Source organism: Leptopilina heterotoma, unplaced genomic scaffold (genome assembly GCF_015476425.1).
Source record: "Leptopilina heterotoma isolate Lh14 unplaced genomic scaffold, ASM1547642v1 Lhet_619, whole genome shotgun sequence".
Lineage (NCBI taxonomy): Eukaryota > Metazoa > Arthropoda > Insecta > Hymenoptera > Figitidae > Leptopilina > Leptopilina heterotoma.
Window position 1 is genome coordinate 24403 of NW_025111145.1, and position 24774 is coordinate 49176.

Consider the following 24774-nt stretch of genomic DNA (forward strand, 5'->3'; position numbering starts at 1 on the left):
TAAAAAACAAAAGCAAAAAAGATTTTTTTTCGTTAGGAAGTTTAGAATGATAAAAATTTTAATTAATTTTAATTAGGATTAATTGAATTGTAATGGATACATTATATTTCATACATTTAATTTTTGTGGTTTCAGAAGAAATCAACTCTAACTGTTGAAATTTAAAATGGCAGTCTATGTGAATAGTATTTTAATCAATTATAAAATAAATATTTAAAACTTTAATTAAATGGTAGATCTTATGCATAACTTGTTAAAAACGTATTGTGCAGAGATTAAATCATTTTTAAAAATTACTAGAATTTAAATTTTTTTTGAAAATTCAAAAATTAAATATTTAATAGTAAAGAAATGCTAACCATTCTTGACGTTTTAGTCTTGTTTTGCAATAAATTAGCCATGATGACATAGAGCTGTTCACTAAAGCCACTGTCACTTCAGCTCCGTAGAGCTCATTAGCAGCATCTAAACATTAAAATGATTAAATTAATAACAATGTAAAGATATAATTTATGTATAGAAAGAAAACAATACTAACTAAACACTACGTTATATAAGCGAGTGGTGATGAAAGCTTTCTTCACATTTGGTTTTCGACCCTTAAACGAGAATTTTAAGCCCAATTCATATGTCATCAAACATTCTAACATCTGAGATATTGTAATGCTAATAGTGCTGAATTTTCCATTCTTTTTCAAAGCATTTTTCTGAAAACAATAAAAAATTATTTCCAGTAACTGTATTTTCAATGAAAAGCAAAATTAAATGCCGTTACAAGTAGGCGATATAAACAATTGTCTAATTGTTTTACAGAAGTGTTTAATCTAATTTACGTTTTAATTGAGCTGACAATTTTAACTTAGAGAAAGAATTTGTTGAGTGCGAAAGTTTCAAAAACTATTCAAAAGTGTACAGTTTTTACCACTATTTAAAATGGCTTAGCTCTCCTCCCATATCAAGCGACAATGTAATTGAGGGGTTGAATGCTATAATATGTTATTCGCCATGTTAAGTAAATGGCGCATAACACATATTATAGCATCCAGGCCCTCAGTTAATATTAAAAAAAGATACTAAGATACTAAGCGTATAAGCAATATTAGATATTAGTGTAATAAAAATTTTTTGGTATGCTTACAACTTTTTCTTTGAAGATATCATTTACAAGTTTCTGTTCGTTCCAATCGAAAACTTTCAAAGTTTTCATAGGAAAATGCTTCATTTCCTTATCTTTGCATAGAAAGGAAACATTCACGTTGCGATGATTATTTTCATTGTTGCCGTCCCGCGTATGTATCGCAAATTCCACCCTATCTAATCTTCTCATAACCTGTGTCTTTTCCGCTAAACGAAAAAATAAAAAATTTTATATTGCAGCTTTGTAGAATTTCGGTTATTTTAAAAGTAATTGTGAAGCGCCACTAAGAAAGAGACCCTTTTGTCAGTTATACAGTGATTATACTTTTTTCTTAATTGTGAAACAATAAAAACAGTTTTTATGTAAATTTTTGGATATAATTCAGACTTCAATAATACTCGTTAATATAGAGAATTGATTCTCTATTTGTTCTGTCGAAGAACATTTCTGTACATTTTTTGTTGGTTCATAGCATAATTACTGTTATAAAACCAAATTGCTAAAAAGGATAATCCTTCTAAGCTAGAAACTTACTTAAGAAGCACGTTTTGTAACATCTGTAATTTTATTATATATTGTTCCAATTCTATTAAATTATATTGAGGATAACTAGTGGACTTTCCAGACACTTTTCTGGGCCCTACCATAAACCAGGTCGCCAGACTCAAACTTATCTGATTTTAAGACCGATATTTTTGAACTAGACCCATCTGGTCATTAGACCCTTGAATGCTATAAAAATGGTCATTTTTACCCTACCCCTTCCATGTCTGTACCCCACTACTTAATTTGCAAATACTACACCAACTCCTCTACAAGAAAACTCAAAAATAACCAGTCGTGTTCGAATTGGCACAAATGATTCGACGCGATCAGCTCCAATCAAAAAATGAGCAAATTGTATTCAAATAAACACCTTATCCTTATATTTAAAATAAATAATTAAATTATATGAACTGTAATGTGCGCCTTATTATTTCAACTCTAAATTTTACCATACCACGAAACATTTTTGGTCCTTCGAACGTTGGATATATTTGTCGCGTGTTTGTTACGTAAATGTCATGCGGAAATATGTCGTGTTGTTACGTTTACTGAAGTAACAAGTGTAGTTACAATTAATATGTGTAACGATTGTTAATTTGGCCGACAACCTGAATCAGTGCAAGTGGTGAACAATACATTTTTTTGAAATGATAAAGGACTAAGTTCAATGCAAAAGGTGTACTTAAAGTGATAAACAATACAATAAAACTGTCAGTAATCACAGTTAACAGTGTTCCTGTATCATAGACGTTGCAAGTGAGAAAAGTATCGTGTTGGAGATTGTGTTCCAATTCCAACTAAATTAAAAACTTTAATCTTGAAATTAATACCAACGCAACCATTTCAACCCAATACGAATTAAGCGAGTGAGAAAATCATCAAGGGAAGCTGTGTTCCAGTACTTGGCCCTAAATTTCGTGGATTCATCGTGGACGGAGTTCCAGTTGCTACGACATCAATCAGTTCATCTCATCAATCCTTTGGTAAGTAAGTTAATTGTACCACCAATTCCTAGTAAAATATCCTTTCATACAGAATTGTTGTCAGTCTCAATTTCGTATTTTTCAAAAAGAAATAATAACAATGTCAGAAAAGGAAATTAAAGCTCTGCACATGCAGAGGGGTAATATTAAAAGAATATTAACAAACTTAGGAAGCGCATTAGACAAAATTACTGACGCCAAAAGCATAGTTATGCTTGATCCTCAAGGAAGATTGCAAAAACTTAAGGAGACTTGGGCCGAATTCGATAAAGTTCAAACGCGTCTCGAAGAACTTGTACCGGAAGAGATTGAAATTATTAATAATGATGATCCGTCGTCTGAATTCAGGTCACCCGCGCGTGACAATTTCGAGGAACGTTATTTTTTCTTATCTGCTTCATTAAAGGCATTGCTAAATCCGGAAAATACTAGTTCAAGAGAAATTAGTCACTCAGCATCCACAGAACATTTAACTAACAGTCAAGAGAATATAATATTTTCAAATATTAGGCTTCCCACCATAAATCTTCCAACATTCATTGGCACATACGATACATGGTTAGGATTTTCTGACACATTTAAATCAATAGTGCATGACAATCCGAAAATTCCTCAGATTCAAAAGCTTCATTATTTAAAATCTTGTTTAAAAGATGAAGCTGCAGACTTAATTGCATCTCTCGAAACATCATCCGACAATTATACTGTCGCATGGAACTTATTAAAAGATCGCTATGACAATAAACGGGTAATCATTGAAAATCATACTAGAGCAATTATACAAGCTCCGGTTACATCTAAGGAATTTTCTATTCGTGCACTATTGGATCATATACAAAAACATTTGAGAGCACTTCGTGCATTAGGACAACCCGTTGACAAATGGGACACAATTCTCCTGTTGTTAATTAAAGATAAACTTAATGCTCCAACGCGCGAAAAATTCGAAGATATCACTAATGAGATAACACTTCCAACAATGAAAGACATGATAACCTTTCTCCAGCGCAGGGCTCAATTTGAGGACACAAAATCGGTTCAAGTAAGCGTCAAATCAGGTAATAAAAATGACTCGCGAAATATTAGCAACGCGCCAAAAAAGAATCCTCAGCAACACGCATATGTTGCATCACAGACGAGTAAACCAGCTTGTTTTTACTGTCAAGGTGAGCACGAGATTTTTTCTTGTGAAAAGTTTCTAAAATTTTCCATAAAAGAAAGAATAGAGGAAACTCGAAAACTTTCTCTTTGTACTAATTGTTTGCGACCAAAGCACCGGGCGAAAGAATGTCGATCAGGTCCATGTAGAAAATGTGGTAAAAAACACAATTCTCTATTGCATATTGAGGAAAAGGCAGTGGAACCTTCGGAGGTACCCAATGCAAACAATTCGTCAGTTAATATGCAATCACACACAACTTCTCATTCTTTAGTATCCACGGCCATTGTCGACATAATCGATAATCAAGGTCACTCACATCCATGTCGAATATTATTAGACAATGGATCTCAATCACATTATATGACAGAGAAAATGGCATCCCTTCTCAAACTGCCTAGACAATCTGTTAACATTGCGGTTACAGGTTTAAATCTAGCCTCAAATGATATTAATGAATCTGTCTCGGCAACATTTAAATCTCGCTTTAATAATTTTGAGAAAAAACTAGATTTTCTAGTCGTCCCACATGTTACAGGTACCTTGCCGTCAATACCAATTAATCGAAATGTTCATAACATACCAACAAATTTAAAGCTTGCCGATCCTGAGTTTTTTAAACCCGCTGAAGTTGATGCTTTAATCGGCGTGCAATTGTTTTACAAGCTCATATGCGTAGGTCAAGTAAAGCTTCAAGGTCATGAGGCAATATTACAAAAGACTCGATTAGGTTGGATTATAGCAGGTGATGTATCTCAAAGATATTTAGGTTTCAAAAATACAACCTGTCACTTAACAATGAATTCAACTCTTTTTCAAAATGATGAACTAACTCGTTTTTGGGAAATAGAGGAGGTTCAGAAAAAACAAATTTTTTCGGTACAAGAACAAGCTTGTGAGTCACACTTTTCTCAAAATGTTAAGAGAAACGATAATGGTCAATATATAGTTAAATTGCCCTTTAATGAGAATAAAGAAAGGTTAGGAAAATCGTATGAGATAGCTCTTCGACGTTTTTATGCTCTAGAAAATAAATTTTTAAAGAATACAGTATTAAAGGAGGCTTATTCTAATTTTCTCGAAGAATACGAAGCTCTTAATCACATGTCATTAGATATTGATCCTAATTCTCGCTATACAGGTTTCTTTTTGCCCCATCATGCTGTTTTAAAAGAAGACAGCTTATCAACTAAAACAAGAGTAGTTTTCGATGGTTCAATGGAAGATTCAAATGACATGTCATTAAATAAGGCTCTAATGGTAGGTCCAACAATACAAGACGATTTATTTACAATCTATACAAGATTTAGATCTTTTCCGTTCGCTCTTACAGCTGATATTGAAAAGATGTATAGGCAGATTCAGGTAGATATAGAAGATGCAAATTATCAGAAAATTCTTTGGCGCAGCAATCCAACAGAACCTATAAAAATTTACAAATTAAAAACCGTTACGTATGGTACGGCATCAGCTCCTTTTCTAGGAACTCGAGTTTTAAAACAATTGGCAATAGATGAAGGTGACGCTTTCCCTTTAGCTGCTAAGGTTTTAAAACGAGACTTCTTTGTCGATGACATGCACACAGGTGCATCGACATATCAAGAGGCTTTAGAGTTACGCAATGAACTTATTGAATTAACAAAAAAGGGCGGTTTTAATTTGCGTAAATGGGCATCAAACGATTCACGCTTAATTAACGATATGACAGAAACTAGTGAAACTGAATTAATGTCCCTACACTCAATAGACACCATAAAAACACTAGGAATTTTTTGGAATCCAAAGGATGATACTATTCTCTATAGTGTCAAACCTTTGAATCCCGACAAACAATTAACAAAAAGATTAATTTTATCAGAAATCGCGAAACTTTTCGATCCACTTGGATTGCTCGGTCCAGTTATTGTCCAAGCAAAGTTAATAATCCAATTATTATGGAAATTACAAATATCATGGGATGAAATAATTCCACCTGAGGTTTAAACAATTTGGAAAGAGCTTAGCAATCAATTGCCTCTTTTAAATAACATGCGCTTCAATAGGTGTCTAATTGCCCCGGACACAATAGAAATACAAATTCATGGGTTTTGTGATGCAAGCGAACGGGCCTACGGAGCTTGTATATACCTGCGAACCACAGATAGACAAGGACAGCACAAGTCCCTTCTTGCCTGCTCCAAATCTCGGGTCGCACCGGTTCATCCTGTTACTTTACCTAGATTAGAACTCTGCTCCGCCCAGCTATTGTCTCGGTTGTATGCCTCTTTATTTCCAGCTCTAACACATTTAGAGGTAAAAAAGGTAATTTTCTGGTCGGACTCGACTATTGCATTGCATTGGATATTAACTCCACCGCATAAATTAAAAACATTCGTTTCTAACAGAGTAGCTGAAATTCAAGAGATTACACAATCTCATGAGTGGAAACATGTTCCTTCTCAAGATAACCCAGCCGACTTGTCTTCGCGAGGAAGAAGTCCAACAGAATTTTTGACAGACCATATTTGGCAATATGGACCTTCTTGGCTCAGTCAAGATGAAAATACTTAGCCTGAGATAAAACTTCAAACTTGTGAAATTCCGGAAACTCGAAATGTACGTATTGCACAAACAACGATGGCTCTTACAATGTCGTCGAATGAAATTTTTAATCGATTTTCGTCTATGCGCACACTAAACCGCGTATTATCCTTCTGCTTTCGTTTTATTCATAACTCAAACCCGAAAAATAAAGAGAAACTATCAGGACAATTATCACACGCAGAAATTGAATGTTCATTAAATTTTATTATTAAATCAGCCCAGTCAACTGAATTTCTTCGAGAAATTAAACAATTGCAAAATGACAAGGAAATTTATAATAAAAGTAAAATTCTTTCTCTCAGTCCATTTCTAGAAAACGGAATTCTTAAGGTAGGAGGAAGATTGAAACATTCAGATTTAGTTTATGAACAAAAACATCTGATCTTGCTTCCCAGAAAATCTCATATTTCAGATATGATAATTCGTGAAAAACATGTCGAATTAAAACATGCCGGAATACAAACCACTCTATACGCAATTAGGGAACGATATTGGCTTCTTGACGAAAGAAATACAGTTAGAAAGGTTATACGTCAATGCACGAAATGCCCTCGAGTGAAACCTCAAGCCTTTAATCACATTATGGGAAATTTGCCCACTGATCGGTCAACCTATTCGCGTCCGTTTTTGAACGTTGGAATTGATTATTGTGGCCCTTTTTATATAAAGGAAAAAAGATACCGTAATACAAAAAAAATCAAATGCTATGTTGCTGTTTTTATTTGTCTTTCTACTAAGGCTGTTCATCTTGAACTAGTAAGTGACCTGACAACCGATGCATTTATCGCGAGTTTAAAAAGATTATTCGCTCGTCGCGGTAAATCTAGAGCAATTTATTCAGACAATGCTACAAACTTTGTCGGAGCTAGCAGAGAATTAAAGGAATTAAGTGATTTAATTAATTCACCTACACACTTTAATAACGTTAATCATTTTTTAAATAATGAGAAAATTACGTGGAACTTTATCCCCCCCCCAGATCTCCTCATTTTGGCGGTCTTTGGGAAGCTGCGGTAAAATCATTCAAACATCATTTTTTAAGAACAGTAGGTGATACAGTTTTAACATTTGAACAATTGCAAACGTATGTAATTGAGGCAGTTCTTAATTCACGTCCTATCACACCATTATCCTCTGATCCGAACGATTTCCGTCCTTTAACCCCAGGTCATTTCCTCATTGGTGGTCCATTAACAAGCTTACCACAGGTAGACCTACAAGACATCAACCCTGGCAGACTCTCACCTTGGCAACACGCTCAACAAATGCGACAACATTTCTGGTGTCGCTGGCACAAGGAATACTTAAATGAGCAAATCAGTCGCAACAAATGGCAATCAGGTTCCTTAAATATTCAAATTGGAACCTTGGTGATTTTGAAGGAAGACAATCTGCCACCTTTGCAGTGGGCACTCGGAGGTATTGTTGAGACTCATCCTGGTGCCGATGGGGTTATAAGAGTTGTGACCGTCGCAACAGCCAATTGAAAATACAAGAGATGTGTAAAAAAAGTGTGCCCACTTCAAACTGACAATTAGACATTATTACAACTTTTTATTGGAGTCACAATATTTTTTATTAACAAATGTGCTCTAATTATAAAATTCATAATATAGCAAATTCAAGTTTTTTAATTAACATTTTTGAACACGAGTCGTTCAAGGCGGCCGGTATGTTCTGTCGAAGAACATTTCTGTACATTTTTTGTTGGTTCATAGCATAATTACTGTTATAAAACCAAATTGCTAAAAAGGATAATCCTTCTAAGCTAGAAACTTACTTAAGAAGCACGTTTTGTAACATCTATAATTTTATTATATATTGTTCCAATTCTATTAAATTATATTGAGGGTAACTAGTGGACTTTCCAGACACTTTTCTGGGCCCTACCATTAACCAGGTCGCCAGACTCAAACTTATCTGATTTTAAGACCGATATTTTTGAACTAGACCCATCTGGTCATTAGACCCTTGAATGCTATAAAAATGGTCATTTTTACCCTACCCCTTCCATGTCTGTACCCCACTACTTAATTTGCAAATACTACACCAACTCCTCTACAAGAAAACTCAAAAATAACCAGTCGTGTTCGAACTGGCACAAATGATTCGACGCGATCAGCTCCAATCAAAAAATGAGCAAATTGTATTAAAATAAACACCTTATCCTTATATTTAAAATAAATAATTAAATTATATGAACCGTAATGTGCGCCTCATTATTTCAACTCTAAATTTTACCATACCACGAAACACTATTTATACTATCATTTCAAAAATTACTAATATAACCTGGCATTTTCGGCTTCTTTGATCACTTTTTTGTCGAGGTGTTACAATTATTCTTTATACCATAAAGACAAAGAAATGCAAATTTCGTTATATTAATAAAGTTAGAAAAGGATTACCTTTATATCAACAGGGTTACCACACAAATTTGACCGGAATTTATTTTTAAATCAATTTTTATTAGAAAATTCGAGAAGAATTCATTTATTTAAATACAAAAATAAATTATTTATTCAATAATTGAACGTTTCTTAAAATTTAATTTTTATAAAGATTTTTATTAAATTTTAAAAATAATTCATGCGAAGAGTTAGTTAGAGTTAGTTAGTCAAAAAGTTTAATAGATAAAAAAAATTTTAATAGAAAAAAAAGATGTACATACAAGAAAATTTCCTATTTAGAAGTAATTGGAAAACAATTTGTTTTATTTATTTTTACACTTTTGGGGGTCAACTAATATCGCCGTGACAATTTTATGTGTCGTTATAAGATCCGATGACTCATTTATGAAAATAATTGAATTATTGCAACGAATTTTAAGACTTTATTGAATGATTGAATGTTTCTTAAAATTCAATTCTTTGTCAAGTTTTAATAAAATATGTAAGAATAATTGCATTCTTCATGGAATTTATTTAAAATTTTGTTAAAAACATTTGATTTCGCAAATATTTCTGCGATGAAAATAATTGAATTTCTAAATGAAATTTTATTATTCATGAGAGGTGTGCATGTAATCGAGTCGAACCGAACATTAATCACTCGACAACAGAAAATTCGATACGGAGATAATTCGATTCTAACTGACAATTGGAAGGTTCGAATTTCAAATTGCTCAACTCGACTCGGTTAACTTTCGATTCGAATCGAAGTTTCGAATTTCGAATTGGTAGTTCGAATCGAATTTTTTCTCGATTCGAATTGCTCGACTCGAGTTTCGAATAATTCGGCCAATTCGAAACACAACATACTGCATACACTACACAGAAATTCGAAAGTCTAACTTCGATTTTCGAATTGGACGACTTTATTCGAAACTCGAGTCGAGTCAAGCAATTCGAACCTTCGAATTGGCAGTTCGAATCGAATATTCTCTCGATTCGAATTTTGCACACCTCTAATGATAATAATTGAATGTTTTCGTAGAATTGTATAAAAAATTGTTTTCAATATTAAAATTATTTGATAAATTTTATGAACATGGTAAATATTGAAAATCATGTAATTACGAAAAACTTTTAAAAATAATTGAAATTTTGCAAATCATTTTATTTAAATTTTTGAAAATAATTGAATTTTTGTAGAAAAATTTTGTTATTTATAAAGATAATTAAATTATTGACGAGATACTCGTTAAAATTTTTTTAAATAATTAAATTTCTTCGAAGCATTTTATTATTTATGAAAATAATGGAATTCTTGTGGTGAATATTGTTATTTATGTGGAAATAATTGAATTTTGAAAAAAGTTATATTAAAATTCCTAAAATTAAAAATAATTGGATTTCTGTGAAGAATTTTGATATTTATCGAGATAATTGCGTTAAAACTTTTGAAATAATTGAATAATATTTAAAAATTCATTCATGTAAGAAATAGAAAAAAATTTTGAAGGTTTTGTATTAGAATTCGTGGTAGCTTCATAATTTATGAGGCAAACAAAAAAGACATAAAAAATTTAGATTTTTCTTATGAATTCTAAAAATTTAATTTTTTCCAGTACTTTTAATAAAAATCCCTGACTTTTCTCTGAATTCCCTGACCAGTGGCAACCCTGATCAAGCTTCTGCTATAGAAAGATATCTTTCATTTTTATTAAATATTCTAAAAATTTATTTCGTAAATTAAAGTCAACTGTATCATTATTAGTTAATAGCATAATACTAAATAATAATAATATTCAATTATAATTTAAAGAAAAGCGACGATTTTTGAGTGAAATAAAAATTTACATATATACCTTTAGACAACTGTTCAGAATTAGCAGAGCCAATCGACTTAGTGGATCCTGACTGCAGATCCTTTCCATTTTCTGATTCATCTACTTATTCTACTTATAAAAAATTTTTAATTATTAAAGTACACTTTCTTTTGCAAATTATTTTAATTGAAAATTTTAATTTTTAAGTAATTGTATAACATTTTATAAAAAATAATGAAATGCGTTTCGTGAAAATCAGAAATTACAAATACAAATTAATAGATCTCTAAAAAAGTGGACAAGACATTGGGTGAAATTTACAAGCCTACATACCTTGAGGGCCTTGAGTTATCGCTTCTGAATTAGGGTCACTATTTCTCCTCTCATTTATTTCAGAATGGTTTTGCTGTTGTAAACCTAGATTAATAATATCATATCAGTTAAATCAGACCTCAGACCATAAAGCACAAGAGTCATTTTAGTCGATGTACATTAAAGTAATATTAATTGTATTAATTAATTTAATAAATCTTAATTCTTTAAAATCATGATTTAAAAATATTAAAGAGTAGTTAGATTTTAGTTAATTTAAAATTAATTTCGGGAAGAATCATAGATAAAATTTTTGAAGTATAATTGAATTTTAAAAGATTTACACTTCACATTTTTCAGAAATAATAAATAATGCACTTTTCAAATAATTTGACTTAGTTATTAAAAATTAATTTTCATAGAAGAATTTTAATTACAAATTTTTAATGAAAAATAATAAATCACTGTTTGTAGCAATCTGATTAATTTTGGTAGTTTTGTTTTGATGCTCCTGCTTGATTTGGATTTTAATTTGTTGAGAAGTATCAGCGGAATTGTTCTTGCCGAATAAATAATTATTATTTGCTGGCTTAAAAATTTTTTTCGGCTTAACGACTTCTTGATCTTCGTCAGTGTCCGATTCCGTACATCTTTTGTAACATCTGTCATGTCTTATTTTTTTCATCTTGTCCCGGTTCACTACGTCGTCTGTATCCGGATCCGTCAAATTTAAAACGTATTCTAATTTTTCCAACGCCTCTTCGTAAGTGACTAAAGTTAAAATATAATCAATGAATAAAGGTGTCTAAGCAATTTGGCAATTCAAACTTTACAAATTTTATAAATTAAAACATTACTTTTATATATGTTGATTTTCTTTCGACCAAAATAGCTAAATTTGATAATTATATATGTGTGCTTTTATAATAAACATTGTTAAGAAAATATAAATTTTTAAATAACGATTTTGAAAAAAAGTTGGAAACATTTTTAAACCAAAAGTTAAAAAGCTTAAAATTCACGGATTAAAAAAAATTCAGAATTTTTCAATTTTTCCTCCTTCTTCGATTCGCTAGAAAACCCTGTTAATCAAGGTTACTGGTATATATTATACTTTTGCCCTATTGGCCTATAATACACACAACAAGAGTCCCTATGGATATTTTTTACGAAGTGTCTATTTCGCCCGTCAACTGGCGAAATAAGAGGAATAGATTATTTCGCCCGTCAGTGAAAATGCATGGCAGTAAAAGACGGTCGAAATAAGAGAAATAGTTTATTTCGCCCGTCACTGAAAATATATGGTTAGAAAAGACGGGCGAAATAAGAAAACTATATTATTTTGCCCGTCAATGACTTTTAATAAGACGGGCGAGGTCTTTTCTAACCATATATTTTCAGTGACGGTCGAAATAAACTATTTCTCTTATTTCGCCCGTCTTTAACTGCCATGCATTTTCACTGACGGGCGAAATAATCTATTCCTCTTATTTCGCCAGTTGACGGGCGAAATAGACACTTAGTATTTTTTAAAGGAAAAAGCATGACCCTTTTTGAAAAAAATTATATATATATAAATTATAATTAATCAAATGCGCCTACAAAACATTAAATTAATATTACAAACGGTTATCTACTCATTTAATTCAAATTTTAAGTAAAATATATATTTAATGAAATAATAATAACTAAATAAATAAACAATAAAATATTTGCAAGAAATGAATTGTACCGATATTAAAATTCATTATCACAAATCACCAGATTTTCTTAAAAATAGATCATAACGACTTTAGGTGAAATAAAATAAAATGACCCTTATAAATATTTTATACATTTTAAATCAAGTAAATAGAATAAATAAAAAAGCTAAGGTAAGGCAAGATTAGTGCCCAGACAGTCAAGCCAAGACTGGTTTAGGTCCAACCAGCCAAGGTTAGACAAAATCAGTGCCCAGGCAGTCAAGCCAAAACTAGTTTAGGTTCAATTAGCCAAGGTGAGACAAGATCAGTGACCAGGCAGTCAAGCCAAGACTAGTTTTAGTCCAACCAGCCGAGGTGAGACAAGATCAGTGCCCAGGCAGTCAAATCAAGACTAGTATGGGTCCAACCAGCTAAGGTAAGACAAGGTCAGTGCCTAGACAGTCAAATCAATTTTAGTTTAAGTCCAACCAGACAAGGTAAGACAAGATCAGTGCACAGGCAGTCAAGCCAAGACTAGTTTAGGTCCAACCAGCCAAGGTAAGACAAGATTAGTGCCCAGGCAGTCAAGCCAAGACTAGATTAGGTCCAACCAGCCAAGGTAAGACAAGATCAGTGCCCAGGCAGTCAAGCCAAGACTAGTTTAGGAACAACCAGCCAAGGTTAGGCAAGATCAGTGCCCAGGCAGTCAAGCCAAGACTAGTTCAGGTCCAATCAGCCAAGGTTAGACAAGATCATTGCCCAGGCAGCCAAGTTTGTCAAGCCAATTTGATACCCATCAAAAAATTAAAAAATGGCTTGACTGCCTGGTCACTGATCTTGTCTAACATTGGCTGGTTGGACCTAAACTAGTCTTGGCTTGACTGCCTGGGCACTGATCTTGTCTCACCTCGACTGGTTTGACCTAAACTAGTCTTGGCTTGACTGCCTGGTCACTGATCTTGTCTAACCTTGGCTGGTTGGACCTAAACTAGTCTTGGCTTGACTGCCTGGTCACTGATCTTGTCTAACCTTGGCTGGTTGGACCTAAACTAGTTTTGGCTTGACTGCCTGGGCACTGATCTTGTCTAACCTTGGCTGGTTGGACCTAAACCAGTCTTGGCTTGACTGTCTGGGCACTAATCTTGTCTTACCTTAGCTGATTGGCCCAAAACTAGTCTTGTCTCGACTTCCTGGTCACTGATCTTGTCTAACCTTGGCTTGTTGGACCTAAACTAGTCTTGGCTTGACTGCCTGGGCACTGATCTTGTCTCACCTTGGCTGGTTGAACCTAAACTAGTCTTGGCTTGACTGCCTGGGCACTGATCTTGTCTAACCTTGGCTGGTTGGACCTTAACTAGAATTGACTTGACTGCCTAGGCACTGACCCTGTCTTACCATGGCTGGTTGGACCCATACTAGTCTTGATTTGACTGCCTGGACACTGATCTTAATTTACCTTAGCTTATTGGCCCAAAACTAGTCTTGTCTTAACAAACCTGAACTTAACTATCCATATTAGATCCGCTGTTTTTAGTGTTTGATAGTAATTAGCAGATTCGTGATCAGCGACCTAAAAAACTTTCGAATTACGAGTTTTTTTGCGAATTCGTAATTTTTTTCAGAAATTCGTCTACCATATTGGATCTTCCATATTGCATTTTTTGAAAACTAACTCAAGATTCGTAATCAGCGACCAAAAAAACCCCCGAGTAATAAGTTTTGAGTGAATTTAAGCAATTTTAAAAAATTAGCCGCTATATTGTGGCTGCCATCTTCAATATTTTAATTTTTCATTTAGTATTTTGAAGTAGACATTAACAGCTAAATTTTGAGACCTCGTACAACTTTTTCCGTCAAAATAAATCTTTTTGGCATAGGAATTTAAAATGAATTTTATGAATTCTAATTACATTTTCAGCCATATTGTGTCAGCCATCTTGAATTTCGTGTTTGGCCACTTTGCATTCAAAAGTAGACACAAAGAGCTAAATTTTAATACCAAATAGAACACTCTAGGTCAAATTTATTTTTGGATGGATAGGGGTCTCCCGTTCAGAAAGAATGCCCCATTTATATGAGGTATTCTATTTCAAACCGTCCCAACAACGAAAGACGATCACTTTTTCATTTTTATTTGCTTTTAATGGCCAAATATAAATTTTAAAACAATTTTTTTTTATATAAATGTTAATTTATATAATTATTATTATTATTACAGTAATAATACCACGTAAGATTAATGTAATATTCCTGTAACATTACAGTAACGTTACCGCGTAACATTAATGTAATATTACTGTAACATTACAGTAATATTACCGCGTAATATTACCATGAGGCGGACATTTTAATATCACAGTAACATTTATTACAGTAATATTACCGGGTGGTATTGCTTTAATATTACTGTAATATTACGTGCTACTTGGGATACGGATTTTAAATTTTTTCGTTCGCCATTTTAGAGCCGACATTTTGAATTTTTTATTTCTGACCAAAGATTCGGATTTAGCGACCTCAAAAACTTTAGAATATCCATTGATATTCATATTTCATTTATTACAGAGATTTTCCTTTTAGATGCTTGTAGATTGTTTTAACAATGGGTGGTTGAAAATGATGTAAAAATAGAAAAAGATAGATTAAGATTTTGTTCAAATAATCATGCTTAAGTGAGAAGTGAAAGATATAAAGGACTGATGGATTATTTACACAATCATGTGTTGGAAACTGATGTACACGTGTGAAAAACGCTTATATTGCCTTCTACTTTTATAGGATCACCTCGCAATATGATGCAACAATATCAGGATTCGATGGCTATTGTTGCTGGTCATGGTAGACCAGATTTATTTATCGCAATGACGTGTAATCCAAATTGGAAAGAGATACAGGAAAATTTATTCCCCTATCAAACTTCTACTGATAGACCTGATATAGTAACTAGGGTTTTCGCATTAAAAGTTAAACATTAACTTGAATCTATTGTTGATAATAAATTATTTGGAGAAGTCAAATCTTATGTTTATGTTATTGAATTTTAAATGCGAGGATTGCCACACATTCATTTGTTAGTTATATTGAAAGAAAATTCTAAAATATTAACAGTTGAAAGTGTTGATCATTATATTTCTGCAGAAATTCCTGATGAAAATATCAATTCTATTTTACATAAAATAATAATGCAAAATAATATTCACGGACCTTGTGGAGATTGGTGTTTAATTGATGGGAAATGTTTAAAAAAAATTTCCAAAAAGTAACCAAGAAGAAACTACAATTGAAGAAAATTGCTATGTTCATTGTCGTCGAAGAAATAATAATAAAGCGTATGAACGACCAAATGGATTTATTGTTGATAATTCTAATGTTGTTCCGTATTGCCCTAAACTTTCAGAAATATTTAATTGACATATTAATGGAGAAATAGTTTCGAGTATCAAGTCTGTTAAATATTTATATAAATATATTCTCAAAGGGCATGATGATGCATCTATTGTTATCACAAATGCGAATGGTGAGGTAACTGTTAATCATAATGAAATACATCATTATGAAGAAAATAGATATGTTGGTCTAGTTGAGGCAGTTTGGAGAATTCTAAGTAAACCTTTAGAGAAAAAGAGTCATAGCGTTAATCGCTTACCCATACATTTGCCAAATGAACAGAATGTTATTATTCGAGAAGAAAAAGATAGTAACGGCATTTCTTTCAATTTAAATACAAAACTTTTAGATTATTTTAAGCTTAACCAACGAGATAGTAATGCTCAAAAGTATTATTATTCAAATATACCAGAGAATTATACATGGGTAACAAAATCTCTTGAATGGAAACAAAGAATTCGTAAAGTAAAAGTATAAGGAAGAATGTAATCAGTTAATCCACATCAATTGGAGTTATTTCATCTTAGATTATTGTTGCTTATAGTAAAAGGAGCAACTTCTTTTGAAAGTTTGAGAACAGTTAATAGAGTTGTTCATAAATCTTTTACAACTGCTTGTTTGGCATTTGGACTTGTAGAAGATGATAGTGAATGGATTAGGACAATCGAAGAAACTGCATTATGTATGATGCCTCATTCACTTCGCCAATTATTCACAAGAATTTTAATTCAATGTCATCCTGTACATCCGGATAAACTATATATGGGAACAATTTAAGGGTCAAATGTCAGAAGATTATTAAAAAATAAACGACATTAAAGCTGAACAAAGGGCTTGTAGAAATATTAAAACAATGTTATTTAACGAAGGATATAATTTAACTGACTTGAAGGGGTTATTAGATATACAAGATGAAATTTGTACTGAACAAGTTAATGATATAAATATTGCAGAACATATTTACATAGAAGATCAGAATTATGCTAAATTAAATGTAAAACAAAAACTTGTAGTTGATTATGTACTTGATGCCCTAAAGGATTCTTCTTTTGATGGTTCTATGGCAATTGTTAAGAGGTAAAGGAATAAATATATGTTTGCAACATGGCATTTACAGGTACAGCTGCGACTCTGCTTCCTAATGGAAAAACTGTTCATAAAGTTTTAGGCTTACCCGTTCCATTATACAGTGATTCATCTTGAAACATTAAAGTTCAATCTTTAGAAGGCCTCTTTTTAAAAAATATAGATGTTTTTATTTGAGATGAAGCACCAATGGCTCCAAAATATGCTTTAGAAATTATGGATTATCTATTCCAACGAACCTTTTGGTGGTAAAATTGTAATTCTAGGCGGAGATTTTCGACAAACTTTACCAATTAAAGAACGGGGTACTAAATCAGAAATAGTAAATTTATCAATAAAAAATAGTAAACTATAGAAATATTTCAAAAAATACACATTAACAGATAATATGAGAGCTTTACCACAAGAAACGGAATTTGTAGATTTTTAACTTAAAGTTGTCAATGGTGAATTAAATGATGCAGATAATTTTGGTGTAAAAACATTTCCATTTTTAATAGCAAAAAGAAAAGGGGCGTGTGTAGCGCGCAAAAATAGTGACTAGTATTTTAAAAATTCCTTACATTTCAAGGCAAGAGATTTGGGCTGTTATCGGCGTTCAATCGGTGTTAACCCCGAGTTAATCCTGATTGGATAGTTTCAACAGAATGTTAATAAATATTATTAATGATTGGACTTTCGTTAACTCAGTGTTGACACTGAGTGAACGCCGAAAACAGCCATTAATTTAAATTTAAAATCGTACATACATTTTCAGTAATTTTGAATATTGAAAGTGATCAGTTAATGTTTGGAAATGTTAGTTTAAAATCTCACGCATACATTGCAGATTGATTTGAGAATATACATGTTAAGGTTAAAAGTGTTAATTCACACAACATTTTGAGATTAGAAGTTTTAATATAAATTTTAAATTACATTTGCATTCATATTTTAAAAACTAAAATTTTATGATTTAATGATTCACATGTCAATTAGGATAAAGATTCAAAGATAACAGTATTAAGGAGGTTCTAACCTGTGATAAAAATTATCATTTAAATTTCGCGCTCAAATTTAATGTGTATAGTGCATGCAACGTTGCCGAACGTTATAAGTGTTGTTTATATTTTTAGATGAAACGTAAATTTTGTTTACAAATTGATTTATTGTAAATCTCAGTTACCTATTGACAATTGTTTTAACAGATATGTAATTATTGCATATCGGTTTAGTATTTAAAAAATTTAGATCAATATCTGTTCATTTAATACTTTGCAGTTTGTAAATATATATGACAAACTACTCAATTCCCATAAGACTCAATGTTAAATGTTGAAAATCAAAAATGTTTATAATTTTTTTCATAGGTACCTAGAGATTACAAAAATTTAACTACGCCTTTATATTAACTTTATCTTGTTGCTCGTAAGATTTTATCAAAATCTGTTCATTAAATCAATTATCGATAGAACCTCCTTAATTACATTTTTTAGAAATTTTCATTTTCGAATAATATTTATTTGTTATGTTAGTTTTTAGAAAAGTCCAATGAAAATTTTATAAATTGCTTTTCGTTTGAAGAAATATTTATGATAATTATAATAATCCTAAATCATACATTGGGAAAAAATTTTCGTTAATTTATTATTTAAAGAATTTATTTCTTTTAGAATTTTTTTTTAAACATTTGTAGTCACCCTTCCCTTCTCTCAAAGAAAGAATACGCAAAATAATTTTAATTATTCTTTCTATGTTGAGAAAAAAAAAATTCGTATGTTTTGTAAAATTTAGATAGAAATTCCATTTTTGGAGAAACAGATGTGTCTAAAAATTTATAGAGAAATCTGCTTTTTTATCTGTTTTCAAAAATTTTCTTATGTCATGTTATTTCAATTTGAAAGATAATCAAAAAATCTAAAAAAAATATAATTATTAAAAGGTTTATTAACGAATTGTTTAAGGTATTCTGCTAATACGTGATGAGACCTTTCTAATAAACCGTTTGACTGTGGATGAAAAGATGTGGTTTTAAATTGTCGAATACGAAAACGTTTTGCGAGTCGTTTTATTAATCCTTTGAGGACCAGTGTTGCTTTCAGGCAACATGAACATTTTTTTGTTAACTTGTGCATAAAGTTTTTAATTTTCAAAATTGAATATTGAAACAATAATTTTCACATAGTCTGAAAAATTTCGTATGACAGACACTGGTCTTCAAATAAAAAACTTCAATAACTGTCCCTGAAAAGTTTCCTTAAAAATCAAAAATCGCGATTTTTTAAGAAAGAATTTGGTCCTCAAAGGGTTAAGTTGCTTAAAAAATTTGTACCCTGATCTGTTAAAACACCTTTAGGAGATCCGAAAATGCAAATAAATTTTTTAACAAATGCATCTGCAATGGTGCTAGCTTGTTGATTTGGTAAAAGGTACTACGATAGATTATTTCGTTAAACAATCTTGTATATTTAAAATACATTCGTTACCACATTCAGTTGCTGGTAGGGGACCTACAATATCCATTAAAATTTTCTCAAATGCACTTCCTGGGGTATCAGTAATAATCATTGGATTTTTAGTCTTTACTCGAACTAATTTCTTTAATTGACATTGCAAACAAATTTGTATATATTTCTGAATATCGAGTTTCATATTTTCCCAAAAATATTTGTGCCTAATTCTGTTATAAGTTTTTGTTACTCCTTTGTGACCACCTAAGGCAGAAGAATGTGCTTCCTCAATCAAAATTTGGCTTTGTTCATTTGTTGCATATTGCACCATAACCTTTACAAATAATTATTGTAGTGCTAGAATTCTGAAAAGTTTTCTTTAAAATTAATTCAATGTCTTGACAATTAACGTGATTTATAACAGCTGTTTTCGCAATACTAACCGACCATAATTTAAATTTTTCAGTTAAGTTTTTAAATGATTGGATTGTTAATTTAATGTTATTTGTTATTTGAGTAATACTTTCGCTTGAATCTGAGGTAATTGGTAATGCAATGTGTAAAAAGTTATTTCCCCTTTTAATTTCTTTAGCTTCATTTAGTAAAAGATTTTTAAATTGTGGGAGTTCATTCTGTTTAAAAAGACTTGAGGAACCATTATCCATAGGGGTGCCTGTTGTCGATAAAAAGTATGCATAATTATCTTTCCGCATTCTTAACTGGTCTTTACATTCAACTATATTGCTATGCGAGGGTCGACTTGTTGATTTTTCTATGTCACCTGTATGATGTGCGTTTAGAAGGGAACCACTAGAAAACTCAGGAGGGGGTTCGGGCGGAGGACGTTCCTCTTCATCCGACAGCTGTGTTTTCGTATAAAAATCAATATTCTCTGTATCTACTATTTCTCCTAATGCATTACTTTCGGCTTTATTTTCAACTTCATCGTAATCTTCGAAACTATCATCACTGAATTCTTCACTAGAACTAGAATTATTTTCACGAAAATCATTTTTTGATTGATTAATATTATCATAATTTACAAATTCTAAATCACTTTCACTTGATTCACTGTCATTATCTTGAAAGTTTTTCTTCGTTTTCTTATAAAATTTTTCACTTTTCGAATTGTCACTTGAATTAATTCTTTTCTTTTGATTATTTTCAATATAATTTTTACGCGGTCTGCCTCTTTTTCTTTTAGTTAAATCTTCATTAATATCTTCATTATAATTTATTTTTCTTAATTTTTCACGATTTCGCAGATTTCGAACATTTTTTTGAACTGAACTAGATTTTTTATTTTTAGAATTCTTTATTTCTTCTTGGATTTGATTTCATAGTTTTTCTTCGATTTGCACTTTTTCTTGAACTTGATTTCGTACACTTTCTTGATTCCGAATTAATTTTTGACTTTGTAAGTTTCGTTTAACACTTCGTAGATTTTCGACGCCTTTTGACACTAAATTTCGCACTTTATCTTAAACTGGATTTCGTAATTTTTTCGCACTTTCTTTAAATTGATTTATTTTTTTGACTTTGTAAATTTCGCGTAATTTCACCAAATTGATCAAAAGTTTTTAATTTTTCTTTCGATTTTGAATTTTTTACTTTTTCTTTAATGTTTTTCGAATTAAAATTTATAATTTCTTGATTCATTTTCTTTGATTTACCTTTAGTAGTAATAGCATTGAATTTTTCATTTTTCACTGGTAATTTTACCGCAATCAAATTTTGACAAAGATTTTAACTTTTTCGTTTTTCGTAGTATCAGAGATCACATTAATTATTCCCGTGCAGAAATTGCCCACCCGGGCTCTGACCCCGCATGAAACCGCACACACTGTGGTCACATTTATAATGGCTGTTTTCGGCACTCACCCAGGGTTAACCCCGAGTTAAATATTATCCAATCATCAAAAACATTCTGTTGGTCTAACCAATCACCATTAACCCGGAGTTAACTCGGGGCGAGTGCCGAAAACAGCCAATATGACTTGATTTTTCTTCAATTTCATCGTAGTTAATTTCTTCGTCACTAAATAAATTATCAACATTATTTTCACTATAATAATCACTTTCATCATTTTTACCTTCGTCATCATCGTAGTCATCTTCTTCATTATCATAATAATCTTCTTATTTTTCATCTTCTTCATTTATTTGAATTTCATTTTGGAGACTTTTGACAATTTTTACTGGGTTGCGAGATAATGCGTCTGAATTAACGTTTATTTTCCCTGCTTTATATACCATATCAAAATCGTATTCTGCTAATTTAAGTTTCCATCTTGTTACACGAGAGCAATGATCACTTGAATTTTGAAACCATAATAGAGGTTTATGGTCAGCCACAATTTTAAATTTTCTTCCGTAAAGAAAATGTCTAAAATGTAGAACACAATACACAATCGCGAGAGCTTCTTTATTATAAGTATCGAATTTAACTTCATGTTCATTTAGAGATCTTGGTGCGTAAGCAATAAGTTTATCTTTTCCAATTTCGCCTTGAGATAAAATTCCGCCAATAGCAAAACCTGATGCGTCGGTAGTTAGAATAAAGGGTTGATCAAAATCTGGTCTTTGCAATAAAGGTTGTTCACAAAGTTCTTCTTTTAATTTATCGAAAGCTTCTTGTTGTTTTTCACTCCATTTAAAAATCACATTCTTTTTCAACAATTGGTTTAACTCTCTGCTGATGCTAACGACCGTTATCGTCAAAAATCGTCATTCTGGACGCCTGGTGGGGACTATGGGAGTTACGTGCTTTGGCGATAGAGTGGGGATAAGTTAGCATTAGCAGAGGGTTAAAGGTCCCGATTTTTCAGAAAATTTTTCAATAAAACGTCTAATATCCTGCTAAGCCTAAAAATTGTTTTATGTTTTTAACGTTTTTGGGAGTTGGAAAATTTTTAACCGCACTAATTTTTTTTGGATCTGGTCTAACTCCATTATTGTCAATAATGTGTCCCAAATAAACTACTTCAGGTCTGAGAAACTCACATTTATCCGGTTGCAATTTTAAATTAGCTACTTTTAGTCGATTCATAAAGTTCTTAAATTTTTCTTGATGTTCTTCTAAAGAATTTGCAAAAATAACTACATTATCTAAATAGACAAATAGCTCAGTACCAATGAGACCAGAAAGGCAAGAATTCATTAATCTTTGAAAACAACTTGGGGCATTTTTCAGTCCAAATGGCATGCGGTCAAATTCATAATGACCATAAGGTGTTGAAAAGTCAGTTTGGTTTGAATCTTTTGGATTCATTTTAATTTGGTAGAAACCTGAAGCTAAATCAAAGACAGAAAAATATTGGGCATTTCCGAGGGTTTCAAGTACCTCATTAATATTTGTCAATGGAAAAAGTTAGTAATTGTTTTTTCATTTAATTTGCAAAAATCGAGTACCATTCGCCATTTTTGCTTCCTCATAAAGGAAGCCTTATAGTGATGTCGATTTCCGAATTTTTTAGAATCAATTATTTTTACAAATTTTCAAGTGTAGTATATATAATTCGTCGAGAGGAACAAATGTCCGGATGTATGTGTGTATGTATGTGTGTGTGTGTGTGTGTGTGTGTATGTCACCGATTCTTGTGGACAAATTTTCTCTTACACGTCTTGACGGATTTTGATAAAATTTTGTAGGTGTATTACGGTCACGAATACCAAAAATCAGACAGAAGGATTTTCGAAAATATCTAAAAAAAAAATTTTTTTCAACAATTTTTTAATTTTTGAAAAAATTAATTTTTGGATTTTTTAAAATAACTTTTTTCTATATTAAAATTTTCATTAATTCTTGTCAAAATTGCATTCCTGACATAAAAACGAATTGATTCATATATATAAAGTATATATTTTATCAATATTTATAGAATTAATAAATATTTTAGATTTTCATAAAAAAATTGAAATTTTGTATTTTTTGAAATTTTATCTTAATACTTTAAATCATTAATTTTTTTTTTGATTTATTAAAAAGAAGATTTATTAATTATATTTAATAAACTATTATAATTATTTAACTTTTAAAATTATATATAATAATATATATGACGGGTTCCACGTTAAGTGACCCAGGTCAAAATTTTAAATGTTTGGGATCGGGTAAAAATTTTGCAGAAACAATAGTCCTATTAGATACAATTAAAAATACCAAATATTATTAATTTATTTAAACAAATATAAAAACTGGAGGGGGTCAAAGTTTAAATTTTTGGTCTAACATGGAATATTTGAAAAATTTGTAGTTTCTTTAAAACAAAACGAAAATACGTTTTCTATTTTGGGTTTTTCTGATGCTTTTCAACACTTTCTAATGGTGTAAACAAATGTAGAGAAAAAAAATGTTTGACCTTGAAAAATTAAATTAAAAAATAAAATTTCATTTTTTCTTCAAATGGACAGTTTTTATTTAAAAAAAAAAAATTTTATCATAAAGGTGAGGTTTTTTCCTAAAAAAAATGTATAGGTCAAAACGTGGGACAAGAACTTTTAACTGGTCAAAATAAACATTTACTTCTGCAATCCACCGCCCCTGCGCGTTGTTGGGCTATATATTGTTTATAACAATTGAAATAAATTATTTTATCCTTTATTAATTATCTGGTGGTCATATTGGATGAATTTAAATTTATTTAGATCATGTGCATCAACGGAATAAGAAAAAAAACCTCCTTTTTTAAAAAAGTGTATTAATTTGTTAACTTTGATTTAAAAAAAATTATAAATAATTAAAATCTCCAAAATCGGCCTCGAAGGATGTCTTAAGAATTTATTCCCCTTTAATTTAAGACAAAGAACACTCAAATCGGTTAAAAATTGTAAGCTATAGACATTTTTTAATAGTAAATTGTAAAAAAAATTCCACTGTGGGACGGTGCACGGCAGAAGTAAATGCTTAATTTGACCAGTTAAAAGTTCTTGTCCCACGTTTTGACCTATACATTTTTTTTAGGAAAAAACCTCACCTTTATGATAAAATTTTTTTAAAAAAAATAAAAACTGCCCATTTGATAAAAAAATGAAATTTTATTTTTTAATTTAATTTTTCAAGGTCAAACAATTTTTTTTCTCTACATTTGTTCACACTATTAGAAAGTGTTGAAAAACAGCAGCAAAACCCAAAATAGAAAACGTATTTTCGTTTTGTTTTACAGAAACTACAAATTTTTCAAATATTCCATGTAAATTTTTGACCTGGGTCACTTGACGTGGAACCCGTCATATTGAGGAAGCTTAATGGTCATGAAA

At 31.1% G+C, this 24774-nt stretch overlaps 3 protein-coding genes across 4 annotated transcripts; 2 read left to right on the plus strand and 1 right to left on the minus strand.

Moving 5' to 3' along the window:
• Nucleotides 1-238: 238 nt before the first annotated feature.
• On the minus strand, nucleotides 239-20418 carry LOC122509724. Of its 2 annotated transcripts, none has more exons than XM_043623954.1 (6): nucleotides 20297-20418; nucleotides 10953-11036; nucleotides 10659-10748; nucleotides 1139-1344; nucleotides 539-707; nucleotides 239-465 (listed from the first exon to the last, which is right to left on the minus strand). In XM_043623954.1, the coding sequence occupies exons 4-6, from the start codon at nucleotides 1325-1327 to the stop codon at nucleotides 338-340; spliced, it is 486 nt and encodes a 161-aa protein (XP_043479889.1). In that variant the 5' UTR covers nucleotides 1328-1344; nucleotides 10659-10748; nucleotides 10953-11036; nucleotides 20297-20418; the 3' UTR covers nucleotides 239-337. The 2 variants fall into 2 exon arrangements, with proteins under 2 accessions (XP_043479889.1, XP_043479890.1); XM_043623955.1 differs by having other exon boundaries at nucleotides 10659-10751.
• On the plus strand, nucleotides 2768-5809 carry LOC122509722. Its single transcript, XM_043623951.1, has one exon. It carries the CDS (start codon nucleotides 2768-2770, stop codon nucleotides 5807-5809), a length of 3042 nt encoding a protein of 1013 aa, XP_043479886.1.
• Nucleotides 5855-6376, plus strand: LOC122509723. The gene has a single exon (XM_043623953.1). It carries the CDS (start codon nucleotides 5855-5857, stop codon nucleotides 6374-6376), a length of 522 nt encoding a protein of 173 aa, XP_043479888.1.
• Nucleotides 20419-24774: the final 4356 nt, after the last annotated feature.